Raw genomic sequence first — 27,963 nt, 5'->3', positions numbered from 1 at the left:
AAAATGATAGGTTGGATGGTGTCTGAAATTGGAACTTGAGTGTGAATTTTCTGATAACTGGAGAAATACATTTTATCTACCTCGCTATCACATTCATTCTAAAATTTCCTTTAATGTGGGTTTACATTTTTTGAGGGGATTTCAAAATAAACATATTTGCCATCTTCTCCCCGTCCCCTTGTCCTCATGTTCCTCATTCATTTGCCTGGTGTGAGTATTTTAATTATTACTATCCCACCCATCTCCTCCTTCACATACTTTTTCATGTGAGGGAAGTGTGATAACCTATGCCAAAGGGAAGGTGAGGCAGAAGCCACGCCATACATAATGACTTCCCACAGGTGAGGGTTCCTACCTGCCTCTAAAGCAGGTGTTTTTTCACTTTGGACAATGCGGGCTACATCAATGTCGGATTTTCAGGATAGCGATATGGGATGAATTTACATGTAATTGATTCAAATGAGGATAATTTGCCTAATTCATAATGAATAGTAATCCTGAAAATGAGGCACGGGTCCAGCCCCCTAAACCAACATTTGACACCCCTTGGCTCTAAGGTATTTTGCTCTTTTGTAATAGATCTTTCCATTTGTACACTTTCTGCGTACCCAGCTAACTAGTAACTGAAGAACAAACTCTCTCTAAAGCTGTTCATTCAGAGCTTTGTGTGCTGGTTTCATGCTTGGATATGTGCATCATATGCAGCTTGCCACTTTCCAATGCATGGGCGTATCACTGCTAATTCACTTTTTTTCTGTTGAAGCCTGTGGCCCAGATCTGTATTCTATGGGATAAATGATTTCCTAACATGGAACGTAGGCCCAATACTGTTTTGGTTGTCTTTATCTTTTTTCTCTTTTTATCTCCGTCCTCTTCTCCCTTCTGCCAACGACACCATGGCCTGCTGTTTGCTACATCTCTTGTACATGTTCAAAGGGTATGTTTCTTTTCCCCTGGAATGTTGCTGTACATGTTCATGCTCAATGTGGACAATAATTCCTTAGAGCAACACCTACAGATACCCTGGGATCTCATGCGTACAGCTACCCGAACCAGGAACTCCTGTCTCTGGCTGTGCCTGCAGTCATGGCATAAAACGTGAGACTTTAAGGCCCAACAAAAAACATTGATCTTGTTTAGTCCTTCAGCTGATGAGGACTTGCAGCAGCATAAAAAGGGCATGGTCGCTGCTGAGTGGTGTTCAAGCAGTTTACTGAGACCACCTCCACTCCCTTCCAGCTGGCAAAAGCCTAAGCTTTCCATCCCCACAGGGGGCGCTTTCGCCTGCTCTGGTAGGAGCCAACTCTCAAAAAGGAGATGCTTGAAAGTGAATGACAAGTTCATTATCACAGCCTTAACTAAGTAGCCTCAAAGTAGTCCCAATGACTTCCCCATCACCCTTTCTTGGAGAAGTCTAAGGTGCCATATCCTAGGGGAGAAAGCCTTACTTCACACTGCCACCAATGGAGTCGAGTAAGTACTGATTCATGATTACTCATATTGGTGAAGAATGTTTGTTCCTACATTTTCTACATCACAAAACAAAATAAAATGATGGACGGAGATTGAAACTTTTCAAACACTCACCCCCAGTCAAAGATCTGGGTTTAATCCATTGTTATTTTGCTCGCCACGTCACCCCAGTTTGGACCCAACCATATGCAAATCAGTCTTGACCCTGTTCCTCATGGGAACAGTCCAGCAGCCAAACTGGGGTGACGTGGTGAGCAAAATAACAATGGATTAAACCCAGATCTATGACTGGGGCTGAGTGTTTGAATTGTTCAGCATTCCGTCCATTATCCTTTTATGTTGCTAAAGTTGCCCTAAGTGGGATGGGTATGCCCAGACGTGGGTCCCTTGCTCACTGTGCCACTGGATTCAAGCTAGCCTGGCTGATGAAGGGTGATACCCTGAAACCGGTCCCAGGATGCTAGTTGCCGGTCCAGAGAGGACCCGGCCTGGCAGTTTGGGCTGGACTGTTCCCAAGAGGAACATGGTCAAGACTGATTTGCATATGGCTGTGTCCAAACTGGGATGGCATGGTGAGCAAAAGCACGTTGGATTAAACCCAGATCTGTGACTGGGGATGAGTGTTTGCATTGTTCAGTACTCTGTCCATCATCCTTTTGTGTTGCTAAAGTTCCTACATTTTCCACATCAAGTCACTTCTGCCCTAGTTGGCACCCGAAGACCTCCAGCAGAAGGTAGAGAGGCTAAAGCTTGTTCATGACATCAGTACTGCTGAACAAGGACTAGGCATGCACGATGTGTGTACCATTTAACTGCCTAATCCTATAAGGTATTTGTAAATTCAGAGATAGCACCGTTGTTTACCCTTTAAGATTTGTCTAGCGTTGCTGTCTATGGCCTGCCATTGCGAGATCTCTGCTGACTTTTTTTTCCTCTCTGACCCTTTCTCATTCATAAACATATCCATACCAGTACGGAAGGTGCAGAGTGAAAAAATGTAAGGAAGTGCTGAGGTGTAGAAAAATGATAATCCATATGAAATTGTGTGCTGGATTTTTTTAACAGTCTGTAATACATTTACCTCTTTCGGCAATGTGTTTCATCAAAAAGGAATTATTGTGGCGAGTTAACCCGTAACACCATATGATCATAAGACAGTGGTTCGAAATACTAAGCCCTGTTTGTATGTACCAACTGCCCATTGACTGCTTTGATAACAGTGCTTCATTTTGCAGTGCGTCTAATGTACTCATCAGTCATATCTCAAAACATACATTCAAATGAGGATGCTGAACATTCTGACTCATGAAAATGAATGACAGGAGGCCTTCTGTGCCCAACAAATGCCTGTGAATGGGGGGATGGAATCTGTTGGGCACAGCAGATCTCCATCACTACGTTCACATTCCTTCCAAGAAACATTTTTATCTAAAAACAGCCTTTGTCCTGTAAGGAGATATGGGATGCATTTTAAGTATAAATATCCCCCTAGGTCACTCACAATGATTCCCAAAGGTGCACCTCTCCCTCATGACAGCTTCTCCTTTATGACTCAGTTACCGCACAAGTCTGGTGATTGTAATTGACCATCATGGTTGGCATCACTCAAATGTTACAGTGTGATTTACAAGTACAAGGTGGCACCCCTTTCGTGCCCCCCCCCTCCATTTTGCAATTTGGAATGAGTTGCAAAAGTTACTTTTGAAAGTTGCAGCATATATTCTTTGTGGGCGGACGCTTATTGTTACCAAATTTTGTTTCTCTCCCCAGTCATGCCTTTACCAACTTTTGTTGTCATCCCAGTTATGATTTTGGTTCTTTTTGACAGCTTGTTCTCACTCTTATTGTAAGGGATATCTGTGTGAAACATTTAGTTATATGTGAAGTGCTCAGATACCTTCCTGGTAATGGAATAGAATGAGATATTTATTGTTTCAGCCTGGGCCATCACAATGTGTATCATTAATAAATAATACCAAATGTAATCCACAACAATAAAACATGAGGCATTAAAAAATAAAAACAATGAGAAAAAAGAACAGATTTCTACGCCCTTATAATAAGCCAAATTACTGTCCAGAAAATGCTAATTTTATTAACAGCAAACTGATTTTCATTGTGTCTAATAATAACTCAGTACATCCTATTTAAAAGTGAGGATTAGAAAGTCTAAAAATACGTTGCTATATTGCTTTCCTCAAAATCACCCAAGCGGGCCATGTAAAAAATGCAACAGATTAATAAATCATCCATTTTGTAACATATTGCTAGGACAAGGGGAAGATCATACGGCAGATTTCTTGAAAAGCTGGAGAAACCATTTTACCTTTATACCCTCGGTTTTCATGTAAAAAAGCATAGTGTGTTATGATGTACGATATCATTATAATTCTATGAATGTTATAATTTCGTGACTGTCAGTTGTGTCCCGACTGTCTCAGAAGGATCACGCTCGGTTGTGTGCAGCAGTAAATTATTCTAATACAACCCTTTGGAATTGGCCTTCTTTAACCTTTACAACATAAATTGGCAATGTTAGGATATAGATTAAGAAGTCAGGACAGCACACAACCCAGGTGATCAAAAGGGGGAAGCGAAGCAGCTATCAGTAGGTGATAAGATCAGTGAAACACTCATTGAAGAGGAGCCTTGTGTTCATAAGGAGCAGGGAAAGGAGTACAGCAGAAAAAGAGGAAGGTGGGGAAATGTTTTGAGCGTCATCAACCTCAAGGTACAGTGCATGCTTTTACCCTAATCGTGGCAGTGTCTATTACAGCGACTGATTGGTGGCTAGCTTCATAGAACTTTGGCCATGCTTCACACGATCCTAGCTGAGCCGAGCACAAGCGTACTGTGTGGAACGGATAAGCGCACAAAGTGACGTTATGTCGACTACGCGTTTACGCATCGGCTTCATTTTGAATTGGGCCTCATCTGAATACAATGAGCGTATGTGGTGAGGCACTCAACTTAAATGTGGTTCAGTGAATAAACAGCATGTCGTGCAATGTCACTGCTGGAGTAAACAATACGTCATGCAACATCAGTGTGAGAGGCTCCATAGGACTTTGGGCATCCTATTGGCTACTACAGCAGGAGATCATACGATGATTCGCTCATCAGTTGTTAAAGAACGGATGTGGCAATGTGCTCACTTTAGGGATTACTAAGGACCTTCACTATTTATTTGAGAATGTACACAATGATGCGCTCATCTGAATGAGCAGAGGCAGTACTTTGCAGAGCATATTGAATAACATTCCCTGTAGCAATGCTTAAGCTATCATTTGGAGTGACAGTGCACACCTGGTGATACACTTACCTGTGAGGGTTATCACAAGGCATATAACAGAATCTCCTTTTAACATCCTATCGTTGTGCTTTCTTTTCTCAGTGTGACCTTCAAGGACGTTCTGACTTAATTGGTAAGGTGTGACGTATTGAGTCACACATGCATATAATTGCTCCACCATTTTCTTCTGCCAAAACCAGGTTTGCCATCTATTATGTCAATTAGGATGGTTTTCAATGACCAAGTCAGAAGGTCCCCATTCTCGGTCACCCAGCCTGGGAACAAAATTCCTTCCTGGCGTGTGGTCTCGGCAGCACCTCCAGAAAGCCAAAGGGCCTCCAGCAAAATGACCCCTTTTTAGGTCCAAAACGAAGCTCTCCTCCAGTGTCGGGAGCCACGTTTCCTGTACACTTGGGATAGTGAAGACAGCACACACGAAATCCAACAAATTGAAAAGCACCACATAGTGCCCAGCCATTAGAGGAGGTTCATCAGAACAACCAGCCTTCCCAGTCCATTACCATCATTTGGGCAGAATTTGGACAAGTTCTTGGCCTTGCACCAGACTCTCCATTCAGTGATATTTTGCCTCCTCTTTTTCCTCAAAAATTTTCCAAGCAACCTTAACCTGCCTGCCAGGCCGTGCCCCTCCATAATAACGAAAGGAGCACGTCACCAGTTAGAAGTCCCTGGCCACAGCCAGGAACCACAGGTCCAAATATCCTGGGAAAGATGTGATCCGACAAAGAGGAGGGACCAGGGAAAAGGAGTCTGAAAAGATCCATCAAAGCTCTGAGCAGACTACATCGCAGAAATTAGCAATTAGCCAACACACTACAATTGGGATAACAGATCAAGTGACAAGCTAGGGTAGCGTCCAAAGACCAATAAAAATAAGCCCAAAGTTACCCCAAAAGAAGTCTCTCAAAAAAGGCATAATCAAGACACCTGGCACCACTAAAGAGGATCACGTTGCACGCAACATGCTGAGACTAGAGGGGTATACTTGTGACCTCAGGGCACACTGCGATTGCCAGACAACATTCGGTTGAGACACCGCTCTCCTTTACACATTGCCCAGCGCATGTGTAGGTCGAAGGACACCACCCGTGCCAATAACACCCCCATGCACACACTTAGAGAGACAGGATACTGGAGGACTGGTGACACCCACACAGCACTAGTTAATAACTGAAAGCACCCACATGCCCACAAGATCACCCCGTAATAAAATCGTTTAAATTATTTACGGCCGTACACCTAGTCAGGCACCGAGACGGGGAGGCCCAACAGCCCATAAAAAGTAATATGCCCATGAACAATAACCCAGTTTGTTTCATGGGAACCCCTAGGAAATAATTGGTGATGCCACATGCAAGGATGCAATGTTTTCTAAAATAACAAACCAAACCTAAGCCTCGAAGTGCACCACCTTTACAGCGCACCATCACTTTTTCAGCGGTTATATCACTATGCCCAACAACATCAAGAACTGTGAACTGCACCCTGAATGTTTTTCGAACTGTCATAACTAAGAAACCCCAATCACCAGAGGACTATAGATATCTGCCTTGAATTCATCTCAAGACCTACAATGCTCTATTAGATATGTACTGTTGCACATTTGTATACTCGCGGTTTACTAGGGGTGCTGCTGTGCCCATTCATTGCTAAAGAACTTCCTAATCAAATGGAGTCCATCCAGAAGTTGTTACAGTGCTTGCATAGGGACCTCTCCTATGTCACCCATAATAACACTGCATCCAACACTAGCATTCCAAACACGCTACACAATGCTCTCTTACACAACATGATCAACGTGGGTTCCAAGACAGATGGGTCATATTACGTCTGTTCTCTGATACCGCATGCAGTAGGTGCAGACAGGCTTTACTTATCATAATAGTTAGCCCATGAAAAAGCAAAATGCCTTCTCCACCTATACCTATTTAGGGTTAGGGCCAAGATACTACCCAACAGAGTAGAGCCCCATAGAGTGTAGTAAATCTAACCCCATATGACACCTAGCCCACACAATTGTACCTTTTCACTGAACCTAGTAATATTCAAACTGAACTAGATAGGATGCGCAGGAAGGACACTATAGGGGAGGGTGCCATTTGACCCAGAGACCTTCCAGAAAAGAGAGTGGTAGCAAAAGCACCAAACCAAACCAATATACAAACACGTCCATTCCTGCTTCCATCTGTGGTCCCAGGGTGTCCCTAAGCGTATCTGGGTCTGTCTTCTTTAATAACAAATGGCCTCAGACATGGAGTTCCAGTGTAGGGCCATCCACCTCGAAAATACGAAGGGAAATTAATCTCATAAGGGAGGGTTGAATAACGGTATAGATACCCCATGTAAGGAAATCTGGGATACTGAGGTGGATAGATATACGTGGTTTGAAGGGAAGGGGCAACCCCTTGGGTTTCAGAGGTAAAGGAACAATTCAGCTGGGAACAAATGAAAAGTATGGCACAATCCTGCACACTCTGGACATGCAATGTGGCACCTCCATGCTGATAGATACTTACTGGCAATGCAGTAAGTTTGCCTACACTCAGCTTGTCCCCAGATGGCGTGGCCTCTGCTCGCTCATCACCATACATACACCAACCCTGGTCATTCCTGGAGAAGATCTGTCAGAGATGTGCCAACACCCGCTAATGAAGAAGACGACGACTCTGTTGCATCAGGCTTGAGAAAAAAGAACTGCTGATTATTTTGGCTGGGCTCAGTACACAGACATTTGGCTGTTCTCTGATGCACAAATATCAGCAAGAGTGCCATGCCCTTCTTCTTCACTGTGCAGGCAAAAGGGAACGCCTGCTGGTTACAAATAACCAGGTGGGAAATGTTCAAGATGATGAACAGCACAGTACTTGGCCCTAATGCTATGAAGGAAGAACTGAGAGCCATCCTCCTCATGGTGATGCAACATTGATATGTGTTGTACTTAATCACCACAATGGAAGGAGGGGTGTGTATCAAGATCGGTGCATCCCGCTGCACGTTTATACCAGGCAATGACAAGGACAATGGGACTCTGACTCTTGCCACCCAAACTTTTGCACCTTTTACAAAGAGACATGCAGGAGGAGGGAGGTTCTTGAGCACGAGTGGTTACAAACTGGTTCACAGAGTAGGAGGAGCCAAGTCAGAGTAGGAGGAGCCAGGAGAAGAGACACAGGGCCAAGGAGAGCCTTAGGGGAAGAGGCCACTGCTGCCACAGTTAAAACTGAAATACAACTGCAACCCATGCTGCCTGAAAGATTTTCAAATGCCGTTAGCGAGTCGTTAGTGGGTAACTGGGGCAGCTACGGCACCCGGACAGCTCGGGACTAGACGCTGGCATTTGTTGCCACACCCCAGTCTTGTCAGTCCCATCTGTCCCAAACGCCGGCTGGCTGGCGACAACACAAGAAGCGTGATGGCAGCAACAACAAAGTGGAGAGCGGACCCTGAGCCAAGTGAGCCTTGGCTGGAAGCCTGGCAGAATAGGAAGGTGCAGCTAGGCACGGTTAAGCAGGAGGTGCATGAGGTAGGCGGACAGGCAGGCAGTGAGGAGTCAGGAGCCCCCACCCCACCTGTCTGGAGCACCACTCCTCTGGGGTATGCAGCACTCTGATCGATACCTGTCCCTCTTTGCTCCTGGCTATGAACCCCCCAGGGCAGCAAGGAGTTGTGGCATCCTAGTGCTTATGCTGGTTTTGCCCTTGGCTGCCTGCTTCATCCCAAGCTCTCTCCTTCACCATACAGCCTGCCCACCAGCAGCACCAGTACCCCTCCACCCTTGGACCTTGTGGACCCGGCCACCGGCTCTTTGGTACACTGGTGTATTGCTGCTCTATGCTGCACTCAGCTCATTGCCTCAGTCTCTCCACAAGTCGACTTGGACACTCTATTCTTTAACAACTTGGGTGACCTGGGCATGCCCGTTGCCCCCCCTTCGGGGAACGAAAGGTAAATGTCCATCATTACCCCTGACACTACAAAATTTCACAGGGGAGGCATGGCGGTGCACAGGAGGAAGCTGTCACCAGCCAAAGTAAAATCTTGATTTTTCAAAACACTAAGGCTCATATTTATACTTTTTTTGCACCGCATGTGCGTCATTTTTTTGACGCAAAAGTGGCGCAAACGTAAAAAATGCAATTATGTTTTGTAAGTTTGCGTCGCATTTGCGTAAAAAAATTAATCAAACACGGAGCAAAAAAAGTATACATTTGGGCCCAAGAGGCCAAGCTGCATCTAACACTCAAGAACCCAAAGTGCCTTGAGTCTGTTTTGAGTGTTGGACATGTTTATGCCATCTAAAGGGCACCAACCTGGGTCAATTAGTGGACTCGATGAATGTCCACTCTGTTGCAGTAAGGAGCAGAGGCAGACATAGGACACAGGACAGTGGGTCCTGAAAAGAACAACAGCTAAAGGCTAACTACATCAACAGGCCACAGCACCAAACAAAAAGGGAGTTAAAGCAATATGCCACTAGGGGGCATACATAGTTATAATCAACTACAGCCATATTCCATCATGAGGTTGGGGAGACAGAGAAACCCACCACAGCACAAAGGCAAACCTAAGAAATCCAAAGTAGGGATATTACCTTTAGTTATCATAAGCAAGACTGGGCTCCTAGACATCCAGCAAAATATCACCACCAAGTTTCAACTTTTGGAAGATACTGGGACTGCTATCTACTCTACAATTGCCCCAGTCATGGGGCTGCCAGTTCCACTGACTCCGACCAGTATTTTTCAAATGAAAGGTCAATCCCTGAACCAGACCTTGTCATGAAACACCACAACAGCAGCAGCTATTTCACTAAGCCATCCACTTAACTGGCCACATGAGACCCCCAACCAAACAACAAGAAACCCAAATTCAAACCTAGACTGCACAGATAAAATAATCACAGGAAGCCCTCAGAGCTAAAATCCAACAAAGGGTTTTATGACTCAGAATGTGAACAAGGTAATTAAACTAATAATAATCAGATGGTGGTAGGCAGGCACGTGTCCTCAACCCGAGCAAACATACAGGCAATTACTAATCCCGAGGATAACATCACAACTTTTTGGGAACCTGAGAATCAGCCAGAGGGTGACACAGCCACAATTTACCTCTGGAGGAACTCAAGCAGGTGGCAGAGGGAGACCAAAGGCAGTCAAACAGCAATGCAATAATCCGCATGGCCCATCTTCCAGTAAGGAATGTGGGATGTACTGAAGAAAGAATGGAACTTTCGGACCTGACACAAGAAGGGTGAAATGAGTTACTGGATTTATATGCCATAGAGAAGGACCACAAAAGTTCAATCAAGGGATTAGAAGGCACAGCTGGTACAGAGAAGACTACACTTCCAGCAGGGGATACACTGCATAAGAAACACAGCAAAGCAAGTGGACCAATCTAACAATGGAGTCTGGCCATCTCTGCTGATGACAATTCAATCAATGGCAACACAAATTCTTTCATCTCCTAACAAGGATTAATACCCTTGCAGCAGTTGTACCAATTGCCACCAAATGAAAGTCTAAGAGAACTCAAAAAAGGAATTCCCACAAATAAAATTTTCCTAAAACAACATGGTTACAAAATTACGCCAGTCTCGAAAAACCCCTGGCTAAAAACAAGAAGGGCATAATAGTACCCCTCCGTCACCAACTGAATCGCCTTCAAAAGGAGAACTTAAAAGAAATGAACAGTCCAGCGTCAGTGGCATGGTCGAGATTCAAAGGGCCGAAGTCTGGGGCCTCTTATTGCCCTCAAACCACACTCCCAGGGTACACAAAACAAGATCACTCCATAGCCAGCTCCTCAGAAGTCGTTGACCTAAATGATATTCAGGTCAGAACAAGAAAAACAGTCTCCAGCCATGACACAGGTGCCCAATCTGAAGCACCTGGGGGAAAAGGGTACACTGACAGAGTCAAACACTCTTTGATAACCCCGAATCTAATCATGAACATACAGTCCTGAACCACACTCCTGGGAGGCATACACAGAATCTCTTTGTAGCCAGCCCTTTATAAATTGATGATCCAACCAACACTCAGGTCAGGACAATGACAGCAGTCTTCACCAAAAGCTTAGATGCCCAAGCAAAACCGCCTAGAGTAAAAAGAAACTGCCCTGAGAGTCTTAAATGAGAGAAAACAGTTTATGGAGTGGGGGATCACTGTGGAAAACCTTTCTGACCCTGGGTATCCGTGCCCCTTGAGAAAGCCTAAGCATTTCCCCCAGCAGAGATCTCAACAAAATCACTTAAGTCCTACTAGGTCCTCAAGAACACCAAATGTCCATCTCCATCAAAAGGAGGTAAAGCTAAAAGTTCCAACCAGTGCCAAACCCCAAATGGGAGCCTTCCAGCAATGATATTGGGTGGACCGCAAGTTTTATAAATCAGCAGCCACTTGCAATGCCACCCTCAAAGTGAACTGATCACAACGAGGCAGCACGTGAATTTAGGGGACCTAAACTAAGATTATGCTCCTGGAATATCCATGGCCTAAGGGACAGGATAGATGATCCGGATGTGCTTAGATACCTTCAAACCTTTGCAGTCAGCCATTCAGGAAACCTGGGTATTTGAGCCTGTCGTAATTCTGGGCTTCTCTCATTATTTCACTCCCACTACTAAGGATGCAAAATTCGGACATAGTAAAGGAGGCCTGGGAATATATCCATTGACAGCCATTAAGGCCAGGAGTAAAGCATTAAAACAGACACAGAGTGCAAATGCTTCACATAGCATTTGATGACAACGGGATGGCACAAGGTAGTAATGAACACTTATGCTCCACTGATGCGCAAGGATACTGGTGAAGTCTGGAAAAAAAAAATTGGATCCATTTTTAAAGCTGAGGGGTCCTACCCAAGCTCACTCTTAATGGTGATGGGGATTTCAATATGAAATTGCTTGACCAGTCTCCAAGAAATGAAGTCATAGAGGCCCCGGATCGCTATTGGAACATTCCCAAGCAAATTCATATGAACTTGGGCAGGAGGGACCCAATGGGGCAAGCACTCCTTGGCAAACTGGAGCATATGGGAATGTGGGTTCTAAACAGCTGTTTTAGTGGAGAAATCCCATCAGTGAACTTGTTCTACTCAATACATGAAAATTCATTATTAAACTACATACTGGTATCTCTTCCCCTGCTAAACTCAGTTGCCTCCTTCACAGTGGGTTCAAGCGCTGAAAGTGCCCATCTCCCTCAGGAATTGGAACGTTCCTTCAAACTGACCTTGCATAACTCAGCAAAAGACCTATCGGGGTCTATTTATTCGACTGATTTTTAAAAATGGTTACTTTTTCTCTGAAACAGTATAACCCTTGATCCGAGAAGCTATACTTCACCTGCTTAAGGCCTAACAACTTGAATGCTCTGAACTAGACCAATGGGAGGCCTTCACAGAAAGCTTTACAACACAGTTTGCCTTGAAAGTTACACCATCCAGGATCGAATATCAACCTATAGCTCCGACTAGTATAAAACCCCACAAGGTAGGAGCACTAAAACAATTCTAGCAGAAAGTTTCCATCCGATGAAGAACACATAAGCAACTTGAGAAATGCCAAGAGGGTATAGCAACGTGCTATATGGGCAATAAAGAGGCAAAACATTAGGACCGTCTGTGCCAAACTTATTTAGTATCTTAAGCATTACAATTCCAACATGTTCTGGAAAACAGTGAAAGTCCTAAAAAACAATGCTATTTTCAAGTTGGAATCCAGTATTGCAGAAGAAGTGAGGGCTGCCCATCTATATGCCCATTTCAACCCACTTACCAAACCAAATGCAGCTCCGCAACCTTTAAAGGCAGCATACCAGGAGGTTACTGGATCCGTTGTGGAGTCATCAATGGGCTCAGGCATCATCCATCTTATCACTGCTAATGAGGTTCGGTTCATTGGCAGATATCAAAGGTGCGCACTACTGGTGCTCCAAGCCCATACAGAATTCCCCAGGCCATCTATAAGATGGACCCAACAATCTGGGCTGAAGCAATGGCGCCACTCTTCAGCCACGTCTTAACAGGGGCCACGATCCCAGCCTTTTAGAGAGGCTCTATAATCGCACCCATTTTCAAAGGAGGACACAATCTTGAACCTTGGAACTATAGGCTAATCACTGTCATTGATAATTAGGCGAAATATTACGCTGGCATCTTACTTGATCACCACTAGGATTGGGCGAGCTCAAACAACATCATTCCTCTTAATCAAACAGGTTTCACCAAGAACACTGGCACTGCCTCAAATTTGACGGCTTTGGCATTAATCTCAGACTCCTCAAAAGAAAAGAAACTGACACTTTATCTCTGCTACATTGATACACAGCTGCCTTTGACTGTGTCAACCGCAAAAGGCTATGGGAAAAGCTAAATGGCTGGGGTATCCCTTCACTTAAGAGCAACTGAAAACTTATATTAATATAAACAAAGATTTACAGAGCTGGTTCTCCTGGCTCCCCTGGTGGCTGACCATTCTGTGCACGTCACTGTTGCCCTTTTTCATATAATTATTGTTTTTTGTGTGGTTTCCTAAGAGTGGGGGTTTCCTGCTGTAAAAATGCAGTCCTTAAATTGGATAAAAGGCAAGTAACTAGGGTAGTAACCCCCCAATAATGTGACTGTCAGGAAGTATGGGTTAGATAGTGTTGTTGAAAATTAAACTAGAGGGGGGAATGTTAATATTGAAAAAGTTGATGTCAATGTGCACCAAGGATACGTTCACATACAAAAACAGAATTGCATCTCTATTATTATCAAATTCACACGTCATGAACTCTCCATCAAACCCAACACAGAAATACGTGGTCAGGCAGGCTCTGAGACCTAGGTCTGAGGTTACTGATTGACAGGTCACAAGTGGGGCAGCACGTAGTTGGCAGACAAATGTGCAAACAGGAAATTCTGATGGATAGAACTACCTGTGTATTCCTCACCTTATGAATTCTCCCAATGTGCCAGCATTCAATGGAATATTTTCTTCTCAGCCCTCCACATCGACAAGAATGTCACAATTGCACGGCTACACACGCTTCTTGGTCTGACATCACCGTGGCAATAAGAGATCCTCACTGGCGTGCTGGCGTCCGTTCCCTTTTTTATGTGCCTTCGACGCTAACGGTTTTCTCTTAGCTCTCGAGAAGCTACTGTTCTGAAGGTGTCTTATTGTACTCTGTTACAATGTCTCCTCCTAAAAAGTCAGGGTTTAAACCTTGTCAGGAGTGCGGGTTGTATTTCTGTCATGGACCCTCACGAAGATTGCTTATGGTGTCTGAGTTCGGACCATGATGTAGGAGAGCGCGTGTCCTGCCAAAGGATGAATCCGAAGGCGCTGAAGGAAAGAGAGGCTAAACTCTTTTTAGCTAAGGCGAAGAAAGGACACAGAAGTAATCGAAGGTCTAAGCCTAGAGACCCGTCATCCCATAAGTCTCATAAGAAGAGGCACCGACACGACTCTCTGCGTCATTCTTCTAGAGGTCGATCTCGATCTACATCCAGACGGCGTCATAGGACGTGGGAGGTTAGTCCCACTGTAACTCCCCAGCCTCAAAGTCCTCAGGCTTCGTCGGCGCCATCGCTCACTGAGGTGGTTGAGTCTCCAGCGGATCCTCACTTTTCACCTGGGGTTCAAGAGTCGGTGCCACAGGTTCCGGATCCGGCCCACACACCGCATGAAGATCCAAAGTTTCCTGCCTTCCCGACTCCGGGAGCGGATCCCGCGGCATTTCTGAATGCCATGTTCACTATCTTTAATAAGGCTATGGCCCCTGCTGGTGCACCGGCTGGTCCCACGGGTCCTTTGGCATTCTCCTTGGGCTCTCCGGCTCCATACAAGTCGGTTCCGTTCGTGCCTTTTTATCAGGCTGAGGATAACTGTTTGGTGCCGATGACATCGCATCATAGGCCTCTGGCGCTGATGACATCACCGCTTAGACAGACGACGCTGATGACAGCACCTCATATGCCGACAGCGCCGATGGAGTCAACTCCGGTGCCGGATGCATCCCAGTCAGGACGTAGCGCATCTCCTTCTCTCAGTCCAAGCCCATCGGTTTTGAAACCGGTGGCGTCGACGTCGGCTAACTCCATGTCGACGCCTAGGTTGGAGGCCAGGTTGAGGTCACGGAGGAGAGCGTTGAGGCTCTTGGAAGAGCAAGAGTACCAGAGACAATTGATGGAGGAAGGAGAGATTGCTGAGCCCTTTGGAGGATTTCAGGGCCTAGACTCAGCTAGTGGGCTGGACACTTCCCCTGAGTTGGATCTTTCATCCCCAGCGAGTTTACGGAAGAGGCGGCTTCCTTTCACTCAAGAAAGCTGCAGAATGTTTGGACCTTCCATTGCCAGCTGCTGAAGTTAAAACTAACATTTTAACTGAAGTCTTACATCCTTCTTCTACTTCAGCAGAGCCCTTTCTCCCATTCAATGATGCTCTTACGGAGCCTATCTTAGAGATCTGGAGAAAGCCTGTTACATCACCAGCTGTATCCAGAACTGTTGCAAGAAGGTACAGGGATGCTCCGGGAGATCCGTGATTTTTGTCACAATATCCGACTCGGAGAGCTTGGTGGTCCAGGCTTCTTGTTCGGCTCCTTCTGCACCAGGCTATCGGACAGGGATTCCAAGATGATGGAGCAGACGGCTAAGAAGACTTTTTCATCCTGCAGTATGACCCTGAAGTCAGTTAATGCTACCGGTGTGTTGGGTAGATATCTGCACACCCTGATGAACACGGCTAGAGCTGTAGTGCCTAACTTGCCGCAGGATATGCAGGGACAGTTCCATGAACTCCTGTCTGACACCCAAGCTGCGGCAAAACAGATCATCCAGTCTGGTCTGGATACTACAGACTCAGTGGGCAGGTCGATGGGTTCTTCAGTTGCCACTAGGAGACATGCGTGGCTTAGGTTTTCTGGGTTTTCAACGGATGTCCAGACAACTTTATTAGACCTTCCTTTCGACGGAGAAAAGTTGTTTGGGGCCATTTGTCTGATTTTCTGCCATTTGCTTTTACTTTAGCACAGAAGGGCATGTGCAGTTACTACTGTCAAGGGCTATTTATCGGCACTGTCAGCCTTTCTTTGCCCTCCGTATCAACCGTCCTTGTTCAAATCAGGTCTATCTAATAAATTTCTTCCCACTCCGTTTCTCATGCCTCAGTGGGATTTAAATCTGTTTTTGACTTTTTTTAATCGGTTCACCATTTGAACCTCTGCATTCTTGCTCTTTAAGGCTGCTAGGCTTAAAGACAGTTTTCCTTATTGCTATTACATCCGCCAGGCGTGTGAGTGAGCTTCAGGCTCTTAGTGTCAAACCTCCCTTTACATCATTCTATGCTGACAGTGTGGTGCTGAGAACCAGGGCAGCTTTCCTTCCTAAGGTTGTCACTCCCTTCCATATGGGGCAGTGTATTACTCTTTCATCCTTCTATCCTCCTCCTCACCCTTCAAAAGAGGAAGAAAAACTCCATTGCTTAGACCCGAGAAGGGCTCTCAGTTTCTATGTTGATAGAACAAAGGAGTTTAGTTGGATGACCAACTCTTCATTGGATATGTGGGCAAGATGAAAGGCAATGCTGTCCATAAAAGAACCATATCCAGGTGGGTCATTCTTTGCATTAAGATCAGTTATTCATTAGCAAAGAAGGTTCCTCCTGAGGGAATTAGAGCTAATTCTTCCCAGGCTAAGTCTGCCACTTCAGCTTTGGCTAGAGGTGTTCCTGTAGTAGATATTTGTAAAGCAGCAACTTGGGCTTCCCTCCATACTTACGCGAAGAATTATTGCTTGGATTCGGAAGTCAGGAGGGACGGCCATTTTGCATGTTCTGTGTTGCAGGATTTCTTGGTGTGACTAGTCAGGCACCCACCTCCGGGTGCGGTACTGCTTTGGGACTCTATTCATAAGGTGAGGAATCCACAGGTAGTTGTATCCATCAGAAGAACAAGTTACTTACCTTCAGTAATACTTTTTCTGGAGGATACATTAGCTATCTGTGGATTCCTCACAGTCTCACTCGCCTCCCCGTTGCCTGTCTGGTCATACCAAGGCTTATTTATTATAAATGTATATATATGTTTTGATTAATTTTTATATAAATACATTTTGTACTTGTATTGCATCTGTATGGCGATATGTATGTATATATGTGCTATCGTTAGGTCGGTTTTCACCTGTTCACCTCAAAGGCACGTAAAAAAAGGTGAAACTGACATCAGCAGGCAGGCGAGGACCTCTTATTGCCATGGTGATGTCAGATGGAGTTGTGTGCGGAGCCGTGCAATTGTGACATCCTCATCGACGTGGAGAGCTGGGAAGAAAATGCTGACCCATTGGGAAAATTCATAAGGTGAAGAGGTATGTACAGAGGAAATCTAATAACTATCACCTAGTGGTGATAAAGGAGATTGAGAAAATAATGCATTTTAGGATTTAGAGACCCAGTGAGTCCAGAGGGGCTAAAGGGAAGACAACACAAAAGGACTTGGGGTCTGGTCGTGCCACGTTTGCCACTTGCAATAATGCTGTACGCAATAGTAATACAGAATAATATAGAATAATTAGTTGTAGGTCTGAAAAGCCACACCCTGCTCAAGCACCACCTCAGATCCATGGGGAGGGACTAGCACAGTTGTATGATGGGGTATCCTACAAAGCCCACAAACTAGAGTAACGATGCGAGTGTGGGTACAGATTCAGGTATGTCAAAGGCACCAGTGCAGTGATGCCATCAATAGTAGGAGGTATGAGAAGAAAAAGTAGGCAGCAATGTGCAAACAAGCAATCTAACCCAATGCTCTACTTCTAATACAAAAAAGGAGTGAAGTGATGAGGGTTGCAGTGGATAGTGCAATACTACAATGCTGTAAAGCTATGAAACTGCTGCAACGCTGCTTGCTCTGTGCGAAGTTTCAGTGAGTCAGTCTTGTGTATGTGTTATGCGTGTTTTATCATTCTTACCATCTACTGCCCCCAGAAGCTACTGAGAAACTGGGGGGACCTTCTAGGTAGGGAATATTCTTTGGTTGGATATATAGTGGGTTCAGATCGACTCCTCGTTGAGTCACAGGTCACACCACCACCACCTTCTTGTCCAGCTACCTCCTCTCCTCATGCAGCTCCTGCTTGCATACAGGGAAGTACACCTTCACAACCCCACACAACTCTGCAGTTCAAGCGCTTCAGGCTGTGCAGCACATGCCATTGTGCAGCAGTACCAACAAAGGGTAGGCAGAACCGAAGACATCTTAGATGTTTGTATAATTGCAGCAATGTTACGACATGTGAAAAGCTCTGGCTCCCCACATAAGGGGCAGAACAAAATGGAGTCTGGGCCCAAGAGTTGATCACAAATGAAATCAGGAAAATTGGGCAAAACAGCTGGGACAGGCGCAGTGGTGTAACGAAACTTGAGGGGGGCCCCCTGTAAAGTACATGGAGGGGGACCCCTCCTCAACCCATTCAGGAGCTCTCAGGGCAGGGGCCCACCACGCTTGCCCAGTGTACTCTGCTGAGAGAGGGGCTAATGTTCTGTCACCGATCAGGCAGTCTGACGAGCAAAGGGAGAGGAAGAGAGAGACATGGAGCAGGGTACGAGGGCACCAGCTACCCCTGTGAACTCTTGCTGCGGGCACAACTCACTGGGAGGAGGAGCATTAAACAATAGGCAATACTCTACCATAAAAAAAATATTATAAACCGGGCACAAGTTGGGGGTACATGCTGGTATACGGCGTCCACCCACTATTTTCACAGTGTGAACACCGTCCACCCTGCAACAAGTGGACCGCACTGAAATATGCTGAACTTGACCCGGTGTCATTTTCGGACACTGGGACACAATCATCAGTGCCTGCACCTTGTCTGCTTTCCTTTTCCAGCAGCAACGTGCAGGGGGCAAGGGGGCTTTCATGTTTCAGACTCCAACTGAGCCCATAACAAAGGCCGAATTTAAGGCGCCCTCAGGCTTCCGTTTGTTCCACTTATTGTGGCTGGGAGCTATAAGAGCCTCATGCTTTAGATGAAAATGCAGGGGAGGGAAAACAAAGGCCCACAGCTTGTTGTCATCACTTCACTAATACTTAATAGAGGCATGTTTTTTGTGTTGTTCAAACCCCGTTTTTAAGAGATTTTCATGCACTGTAAGAATATCAGATTTGTTGGTCAGTATTTGCACAAAAAACAATTTAAATAACACTATTTTGTTTTATTTCTCTTACAGCGCTGCTCATCCTACTGCAGGGTGTCAAAGCGCTTTACATCACATGTAAACATACATTGGCAATAAATCTTATAAATGTGTAAATCAAAGTACTATCATAAGATAGTGAGGGTTACAAGGTGTCAGAGTCAAATGTCCTTCATAGCTTGATATATTAGAAGAATTACCATTTATGAACTCTGAGTAACAAAAGGATCTCTGTGTTAAAATCAGTAATTCACTTACCTAGCGCCATGTAATTAAAAAACGTAATTTCTAGTTAGATGATGTGCTTTGAAGCAGGCACATTAACCATCTACACTACTTTGTTTCAAAACTGGGACTAGAGAACAAACGGGTTTCTCCAGCAAATGCATTACCCCCTAAAGTTATATTACCATTATTATTATTCCCAGCGATTTACTGGAAACACAAAGATCTGCAGCGGGTGCCTTAACCCCATTAGATATTTTAAAATGTAGACTTTGCAACCAATTAACCAGAACAAATGTATTACAACGTTTCTCCTTGTTTCCAATCTCTTTGTGGCAGGATATTTTAAAAATAGATGTGTACATTGAGGCCCAGATTTTGTATCGGGTTGTGTCACTTTTTTTGGCACAAGCCTGACGCAAGTTTTCATTTGTTAAATACTGTAATGAGCTCAAATGTAACCATGGTAGACCTGCTAAACCCGTGTAAGGTCTTACGATTTGATGTCACTTCATGTGATGTCACTTTTTGTGAGGTCATGGGTTGTGATGCCACTTCCTGTGATACTACATGCGATGCGCTGCGATGTCACGCGCCATGATGTCATTTGCCATTTGCATACTACCTAACTTGGTTAGTTCCCCCCACTTATTTTTTTAGGACGTTTTGCCCTGATTATAAATATGTTAGGTTCATTCATAACGCGCCGCTAAGCAATATCATAGTAAGTCCTTTGCAGTTCCGTTGTATTAATAGAAATAGTTTATAGATTCTGTCTTTAGTTACTGAAGAATGGCACTGTGAATAATGGACTTTTGTTCCGCTAGAGTCTAATAACAACAATCTCTTTTAAAAAGGCAAAGGGAACAACAGGCTTTCTCAGTGTGGGGTTACGGCACATCCGATGTGTGCACATTTATGCCTGCGACTGTTGCCTTTAGATTCATTCATCTTTCGTCCATTGGAAGCCTCAGGTTTATCTCGGGATGCTGTTGATTCTGGCCAGGAAATTGCCTGGCACAGAACAGCAGAGCCGTGGCTTTCTGCCTCTTATTCTTCCGTGCTGATGTGGGGGGTTGGCAGGAGATCTGAACTCCATTATATACTTCCACCCTGTGCCTCTTTGTCTCGTGCCCATTGTTGATGCTGAAGATAATCTTCGAAAACCCCTTTCTGTGTGGCCTGTCTTACACAATCACACTGAAGGCGCTGCCGCGGGCCGGCACCCTTGTTTCGGCATGCATCAGGGAGCAACTAAAGCTGAGTGGCTATAAACAGTGTCCCTTTTTCTCCCCATTCTTCCCTCCTACCACCAGCAAGAGCCAGAGTCCGCCATCAAGTTAGTACACAAACTGTAACTGAGTCACACAATACGTATGTGCCGCAATGAGAAGCTGCACACTGGAAAGGATACTGGAGGCAGGCACGTACTGACTACAGGGGCCTTTTAAGATTTTGGCGAGGACGAGGTCTGCTATAATCAGCAGCTCTCCCACTCAACCAAACCTCTTGTTCACAAGACTCACTTTAGAGGTGGATTGGTGGCCCATCCACTGCAGGTGTACCACATTTAGGCCCATATTTATCAAAAAGTGCTGCATTAGAGCTGATGCGCCACCCTGGCGGTAGCTAGAACAATAGCGTCCACATTTTTGTTGCTATTGTGGCGCTTTGCTACACTAGTGTCAAAAATGTTGATGCTAGGGTAGCAAAGTGCAAGGAGGCCCATAGGTTTCTAGGGGTGCGTCATTTTAACTCCTGCTTTGAGCAGGCGTTAAAAATGATGCCAAAAATGGCGAAGTAAAATCTTTTGAATTTTACTGCGCCATTTTTGCAGGCCATCTAGTGCCGGAACACCCCCCTTGCATACATTCTGCCTGGTGCAGGCATATTGTGGTGGCGCTAAGGCAGCTCTTAAGCGGCGCAAGGGGCTCTTAAATATGCCCCTAGTGTGCTAAACATTGTAGGAGTGGCCTTCCAACAAAGATTTTCCCTGCTCCAGTCTTCCTTGTGAGGCATGATGAAAATAATTTAGGTACCCCAGCAAGCATGAAGAGAAGACTCCACTCTACTCCAGGGCAACTGCAATTATGTGGCAGGGGAGGGCCAAATTATGCGCCAAGAAAAGTCAAACTATGCGGCATAAAGCCGCACTTTTGTGATGGCATTACTTTATTGTTTTGCCATTTTTACACTTGCCAACGCTGTCTGGGTGTTGGTTGCACTTCATTAGTACCAGTTTAACATGCAAATATAACAATAAGCAATAGAAAGGAGACAAGTTGAGCTTTACAAGTGGCCTTCCACTGCGTGGTAATGTTTCTTTAAGGGGCAGATTTACAAGAAAGTGGTGCATCGTTCCAGATGCGTCACTTTTCTTCTGTCGCCCTACCGCCAGCCAACGACATCATGGTTGCGCCATATTATGGCACAATAGCATCAACATTTTTTACCCTATTGTGGTGCTTTTTGCACTAGTGTAAAAAATGTTGCCACTAGTGCAGCAAAGCACAGGGAGGTCCATAGGTTCTTATTGGTGCGTCATTTTGATGTCTGCTTTGAGCATGTGTTAAAAATGACAGAAAAAATGGTGCAGTGAAATGTAATGACCAGAACCATGTAGCATGTTACCACCCATTTGAAAAGGGTGCAAATTGCAATTGGTTTGCAACCGAATCGCAAAATGTGCTTTTTGCACATCGCAAACAGCAAAATTCGCTGTTTGCGATGTGCAAACTGCTTGCCACATCTGGCCCTCTGCCCCTCCACTGCTTTCTACAACACTCTACTCCACTCTTTGGTATGCCACTCTATACCCCCTGTTCTCCACTCTATGCCCCTCCACTCGTTGCCACTCTACATCACTTTACACTACTCCACCATAAGCACTCCACTCCACAGCACTCCACTTTACAACACTCTGCGCTACTCTACAGCATTTCACAACACTCCACCCCACTATATGCCACTCTAGTTAATTCCACACTCCTCTACACGCAATTGGTAGCCATGCTGAATAGCAGCTACGCTAGTGTACAGCATGGCTAAAACACATTGGCAACAGTGTCCTTTGGGAGAGGTTACATGGGGTTTATGGAACCCTTAGGAAAGGGGGGGTGTAGTCACATACTGTACCCACCCGCAGTGAGAAACCCTGCCCTTGCTGCAAAAGCAGGATAGTCTCCTTGCACTGAAAGACTAACTACCAGGTTCAAACTACCACCCTGCCTTTCAGGCTGCTCTGTCCCAATACACTGCCTGTAGGACATTTTCTATTTGTAACATGCTACATGGTTCTGGTCTGCACCAGGCACATCTACCCAGGGCAACCACTGTTCCTTGCACAAGATAGATCTAAAATGGCCCCAGAAAGACAAGGGCAACTATTCTTAATTGTTTGCATAGTTCAAATTAACTAGAGAAACAGACATGCAAAACCTGATGGGAGGAATGCTCGTGATTTGTCTAACCACTGGCAGTTGCTCAGGGTGGCCATATAACCCAATGTTCTTGTGACAACCATTCCATCTCAGATTAGACCCAGTTATACGCAAATCAGCCTTGATTCTCCTTCAAAGGCAACAGTCCAGTTTGAGCTACCGAGCCAGGCCCTCTCTGAACCAGAACATAAGCAACCCAAGACCAGCTTTGGTCTGATTGGGCCTCTTCAGTCGGGTGCAGCTTTGCTCCAGTGACACAGTGAACAAGGTACCCATGTCTGGGCATACCCCTAGCCACTTAGGGGATTAGATTAAACACACAAAAGGTGATGGGAGGAATGCTTGCAATGCGTCTTAACACTGGCAACTGGGTAGCATTCCAACCCATTGTTCCTTTGCCAACCATGCCACCTCAGATTAGACCCAGCCATATGCAAATCAGCCTGCTCCTGCCCCAGCAGAAACAGTCCAGCTTTGTTCAACGTATATAGAGCTCAGATATCCACACAAACAAGAATGCATAATATTTATTTCATTTTGTCGATATCTGAAACCTCCAGTGCATGAACATGTTATATTTTGTGTATAATTATGTTCTTCGTCCATGAAACCAATAGTAATATTATGTTGTTTTATGTTATTGACATTGGTACAGTTGTCCATAACTGCAGCATTACTCAACAATGATTTTCTTGTTTTGTTTCCCTTTGTTTTTAAGGTAGAGACCTTTGGGTACTTGTATTAGGAAGATCTCCATCTGCACACGTTGTTGGAATACCAGAGTTTAAGTATGTTGCCAACATGCATGGGGATGAGGTAATGTAGATGTTTGCCTTCTCAAAAACCATGTATACCCAGTATGGAGACAATGATAGTTAGTGGTTAAGAGTTATTATTTTGGTAATTGATGCCAGGTGACCATGATGGAACAGTGCACTGTGAGTACTGGACTGTAGAATGATGGACTAACTACCAGTAAGAAGCATTAGAAACATTGGGCTTTTTAACAGCACTTTGGCCCGCATTCTTAGCCAGCTGGTAATGCCACTTGGATGCAGATGGGGTTTTGTGCCTGAATCAGCAGTAAACGCAGGTGCAAATTTACCACTAATCCGGCATTTCGACCCTGACCTAATTTTACCAGGTAATACCTAGCAGAATTTGGACAGGGAGAACCATAAGTTTCAGGTTTTGCAGCTCGGATTGTGAGAAAATGTATTGTGTGATGCTCCATTCAGATCAAAGAACTCATAATGGGAAGTTAATACTGTATAGGGGTAAAAACAAACCCCATGTTATCAGTAGTTCCCCAGATGATATTACCATACGCAAAGATCTGCCAGCTCAGAATGGTGGTCTTCATAGTTGGCAAAGAAGTTACATTACACTGAAAGCATGACAAGGCTCAAGACAATTCCATTCATCAATACTTATTGTTTGGACAAAAATAACATTTCAGTAGAAGTGTTGGGCCCTAGTGACAATGTTAATGTAGCGCATATGCCCTACATTTGCCATAAACTAATGAAGACACTTAGGAAGAAATAGTAAAAGTATGTGTTATTGCTATGCGTATCTTGGCTAGTATTCTCTGACGGTGTGAGCCCAGACAACCATCAGTTTTGGGAATGCACTGGTGAGTCCTTCCTCTCTATCAACCATGTGATCTCTGTTGGGGTCCCTCAGGGGCCATGTTTTTCCATCTGTTGGTCAGCTGCCTTATTGATCTGAGCTTCTCTCTTGGCTTGCACTCTTATGCCATGTATGTTAGTGAGGTAAACAGATATTAAACACGCTTTACAAGGGGGCTGACTCGGTCAAACTGTGAATCCATTATTAGCCAATGATTTTAAGGAACGCAGTCAAAACACTGTGTATTTATTTTGAGATACTGCTCAGCCCCATTATCTGATAAAAAAAATCTCCCTCAATTCGGTTCCTTTTCGATTTCTCTCACGTTGACCCGCCCTATCGCTTTCCCTGTCTATGTTCCTGACTATACATTTTCAAAGCCTTGCCCCGTGCCACCAGCGCACACTCGCCCATGCTTTTCTGCTTATAAAGTATTCCAGAACAGGGCTGCATGTACTTTTATGCCGCACTTAAAACAAACTCCCTGCACTTCTTCTTACAGATACTTATATACAGTCTTTCTTGTTATGATTTTATCCCACAATTCTGCTAGTCGTGAACGCCCGCACAGTGGTTCACATTATTCCCAGATTCCAGATAGTTTTGCTCATCGAATGCGTTTGCCCATTTCTGCTCAACATAAGTATTCCAATTCCTTTTCTTTTGTGTTTTCTTAATTGTCTGCACTAGTTTAATCACATTTCTGCATCTTATAAACTTTCCACAGTTCTCCTCAACATGAATTTTCAAGGATTCTTGTCACCACGAATACCGCTGACGATTCTATCTTATCTCCCACAATTCTGTGCACTATGTGTTTCTACTACAGTCCTGCTCATCACGACGCGAGCTATTACTTTCTCTAGTGCCATGGGTACTGGTGCAAGATAGGATGTCCCTTTCACTGATTGAAGAGTAAAATACAGCCACATATTTGGTGCATTGGGCCACAGTACTCCTGGACCCAGTGTCACTTCACCAGTTTCACAATTTGTTACCAACATCCCTGAATTTCCCCCCACTAAGCTGTTCGCCTGATCCCTCTGCCACAGATGTGCTCCCCATTAAGTTGAGCGATAATTCACGAGTCCCATCTGCTCTTCTGCTCATCATGATGGGACTTATGTAGTTCTGCTCAACGAGGAGTTTTACTCAGCGATTAAGAAAATAAGACAGTAGGATGCAGGTCTGCATTGTTTGAGTGGAAATCATGGGATAGAGAGCTGTCTGCTAGTCAGCTTTCTTTGTCCCCCATTCTGTGCACCGCAGGGTGAGGATCTCAGCTCCCCCTTCACCCACCAGACAATGCACCACAACTGCAGAATTCTTCTGGACGTATGACGTCACAAGTGCCTTAATGAGCATGCTGTTTTCACTTGAGTTGGTTTTCTACCTCCATTGATTGCCCGAACTAGGCTACAGAGTGTGTGAGTGTTTTTATAGAAGAGAGGGAACGTTTTCCTTTATTTGTTTCAATATTTTTGTTATTTTACTTTGTTGTGTCCGGCTATGCCAGCTTGGGCTTCTTTTCACTTAAAAGTTCAATAGCGGATATCAACAATCCCAAAATTAGATATTTATTTGCTTAATAAACAGCTATGTGTAGATGTCGCTCGTGTTCTGCGATACCTAAATAAAAGTACAGTCACCCAGAATCAGTCATACAGCGGGGGGCTGTAATAGAGCAGTGTTTGGCATCCTGGACTAAGCAGAACTTCATTAGCAAGATTCAGAGCTGGTATTGACAGGACGTAGAGTGCCTACTTGTGATCAAATGAGAGATTCTCGTTTGCTTAAGTCACCAAATTACTCAGTTTAACTGGCGGTGGGCTAGATCCCAGGATTTCCAATCAAAATTGTGGAGGCAATATGCAACAGCAGTTGACTATATTTCAGGGATTTCCTAACCTTGAACATGGAATCCACTGCTACCACAAATGTCCACAAACACAGGAATGTGAGGGCCAGTGGTAAAAACAGGGAACAGGGAATAGAATGCTAGACATAACGAGACACTGGACTCCACACTGACCCATCAGTTTTGCTGGTCAGTGATGTCTGTAGGCTGTTGTGGATATCTAGGACAAAAATACATCTTTAGTGAAGTGTTGGGAGGGCTCTGCACTTAACAGAAATAGTGAATGAATGTACCTTGCCAATCTCGCAGTATCACCAGTTCTTTGTAGTTTTGTGTGGAATGTGTAATTCCTGAAACGATACATACAAATATTGAGTATCACTAAACATTTCTTCCTGTGGATTGAATAACTAATGAATGCACTTTCTGTGGACAATGATTTATAATATCTACTTGTCTTGTGTAGTACTGCAAGGTAATTAACAAATGTTAAATATTCTACTATTTCTTCACTAGCAATTAGTATCATCATACTTGAACTCTAAAACCTTATGCTTTGACATATATATATATATATATATATATATATATATATATATAACATTAGTAACATGAGTACATGCTCCTGGTTTAGTAGCCCTTCCTGTTTCTTCACAGGGTTCAATATTCAAATAGTTCAAAGTTTTCCTGCAGTATCATAACTTCCAGAAATACTTCTCTGTATTCCTTACGTCCTTCAATACAATCCAAGTAAGCAACTGGCCTTTAGCAAACACAACTCTATATCTCTGTAGCAAAGTCCCAGCTCCAGCATAATTGTATCATGACTACATAGATGCTATTGGCCATGAAGGAAGCTATTCCCAGATAGCACAGTGGCTGGTGGCCCTCCAGGCTATGTGTGAGTTCAAGGCCCCCCTGAGTTGGCTGCCAGGACACCATCACTTAGTGCATTCTCTGCAAATGCTAAACCTCAGTTCAGAGTTCAGACAGGAGCGGCATTCGGGAGTAAACGCCAGCCCCTTCTACCTGGGAAGGACTCAGCGTGAGTGGGTTTGGAGTATCGCTCCCCAGCACAAGTTTGAAGTAGTAAACTATACCTATATCCCTACTTCCTAACACCTTCTGCTCCCAGGTGACATGTATGCAGTGCTTAATTTGTAAACAAAAAGGTGCTGGTGCTCAAAGCCCTCCTCTTAAACACACGGTTGCTGCAATTAAATGTACAAACACGGAATACTGAGGCAGCGTAATCCCGCTGCCATCTTGGGCCTCTTCAATCCATATAAAGCCACTCCTTGCCCCTTCAGCTCACTCTCGCAGCTTTCTGTTTTCTCTCATCGTGACGCTTTTTCGTTTTTCTTTTCCTCCGTCTTTCCCATATGTGTCTTTTGCTCATAGTAAATGCTTGAGGTAGAAGACTAAGCGCCGGCCCTCAAAAATAAGTGCTGGTGCGCAGCACCGGAAACAACAAGCACAAATTAAGCACTGCATGTATGAAAAGGTTGAAATGTTGTAGGACTTCTTAAGGATTGGGTGTAAATGCTGCCCTCTTGAATGCTGCGGTCATAACCACTCTGAGCACACTGAAGCATTAGTAATCAGTTGTGCTATTGCATCCTTTGACTACAGCGCCTTGGCTAAGTTCCACTACCTCATTAAATGTGCCTGTATCTATGGTAGGTATTTATCAGGTAGAAATTCATTATAACTACACAAATAAGTATTTGGAAAACCAGTAGGTCAGGCTTCGTTGTGCAAAAGCATGTAAACAGCATTTGCTTGACCTACCGGCTTTACCGCTGCTTGGTTGTCAGTAGATTCTGATTGCTCTTTC

At 44.6% G+C, this 27,963-nt stretch overlaps 1 protein-coding gene across 7 annotated transcripts in view; it reads left to right on the top strand.

Annotated features, from left to right (window-relative positions):
• Nucleotides 1–27,963, top strand: part of CPM (carboxypeptidase M) — a 211,192-nt gene that overhangs the window by 119,196 nt on the left and 64,033 nt on the right. For 5 of the 7 annotated variants that reach the window (XM_069229187.1, XM_069229186.1, XM_069229189.1 and 2 more), the window contains one exon: nucleotides 23,355–23,452. In XM_069229187.1, coding sequence (XP_069085288.1) covers nucleotides 23,355–23,452 — 98 coding nt within the window. The remainder of the gene's footprint in view (nucleotides 1–23,354; nucleotides 23,453–27,963) is intronic. The other 2 variants (XM_069229192.1, XM_069229188.1) reach the window with 1 other exon arrangement.

This window comes from Pleurodeles waltl, chromosome 4_1, assembly GCF_031143425.1.
Source record: "Pleurodeles waltl isolate 20211129_DDA chromosome 4_1, aPleWal1.hap1.20221129, whole genome shotgun sequence".
Taxonomy (NCBI): domain Eukaryota; kingdom Metazoa; phylum Chordata; class Amphibia; order Caudata; family Salamandridae; genus Pleurodeles; species Pleurodeles waltl.
The sequence above is the reverse complement of the archived record's forward strand: the minus strand, read 5'-3'. Positions and strand labels throughout refer to the sequence as shown.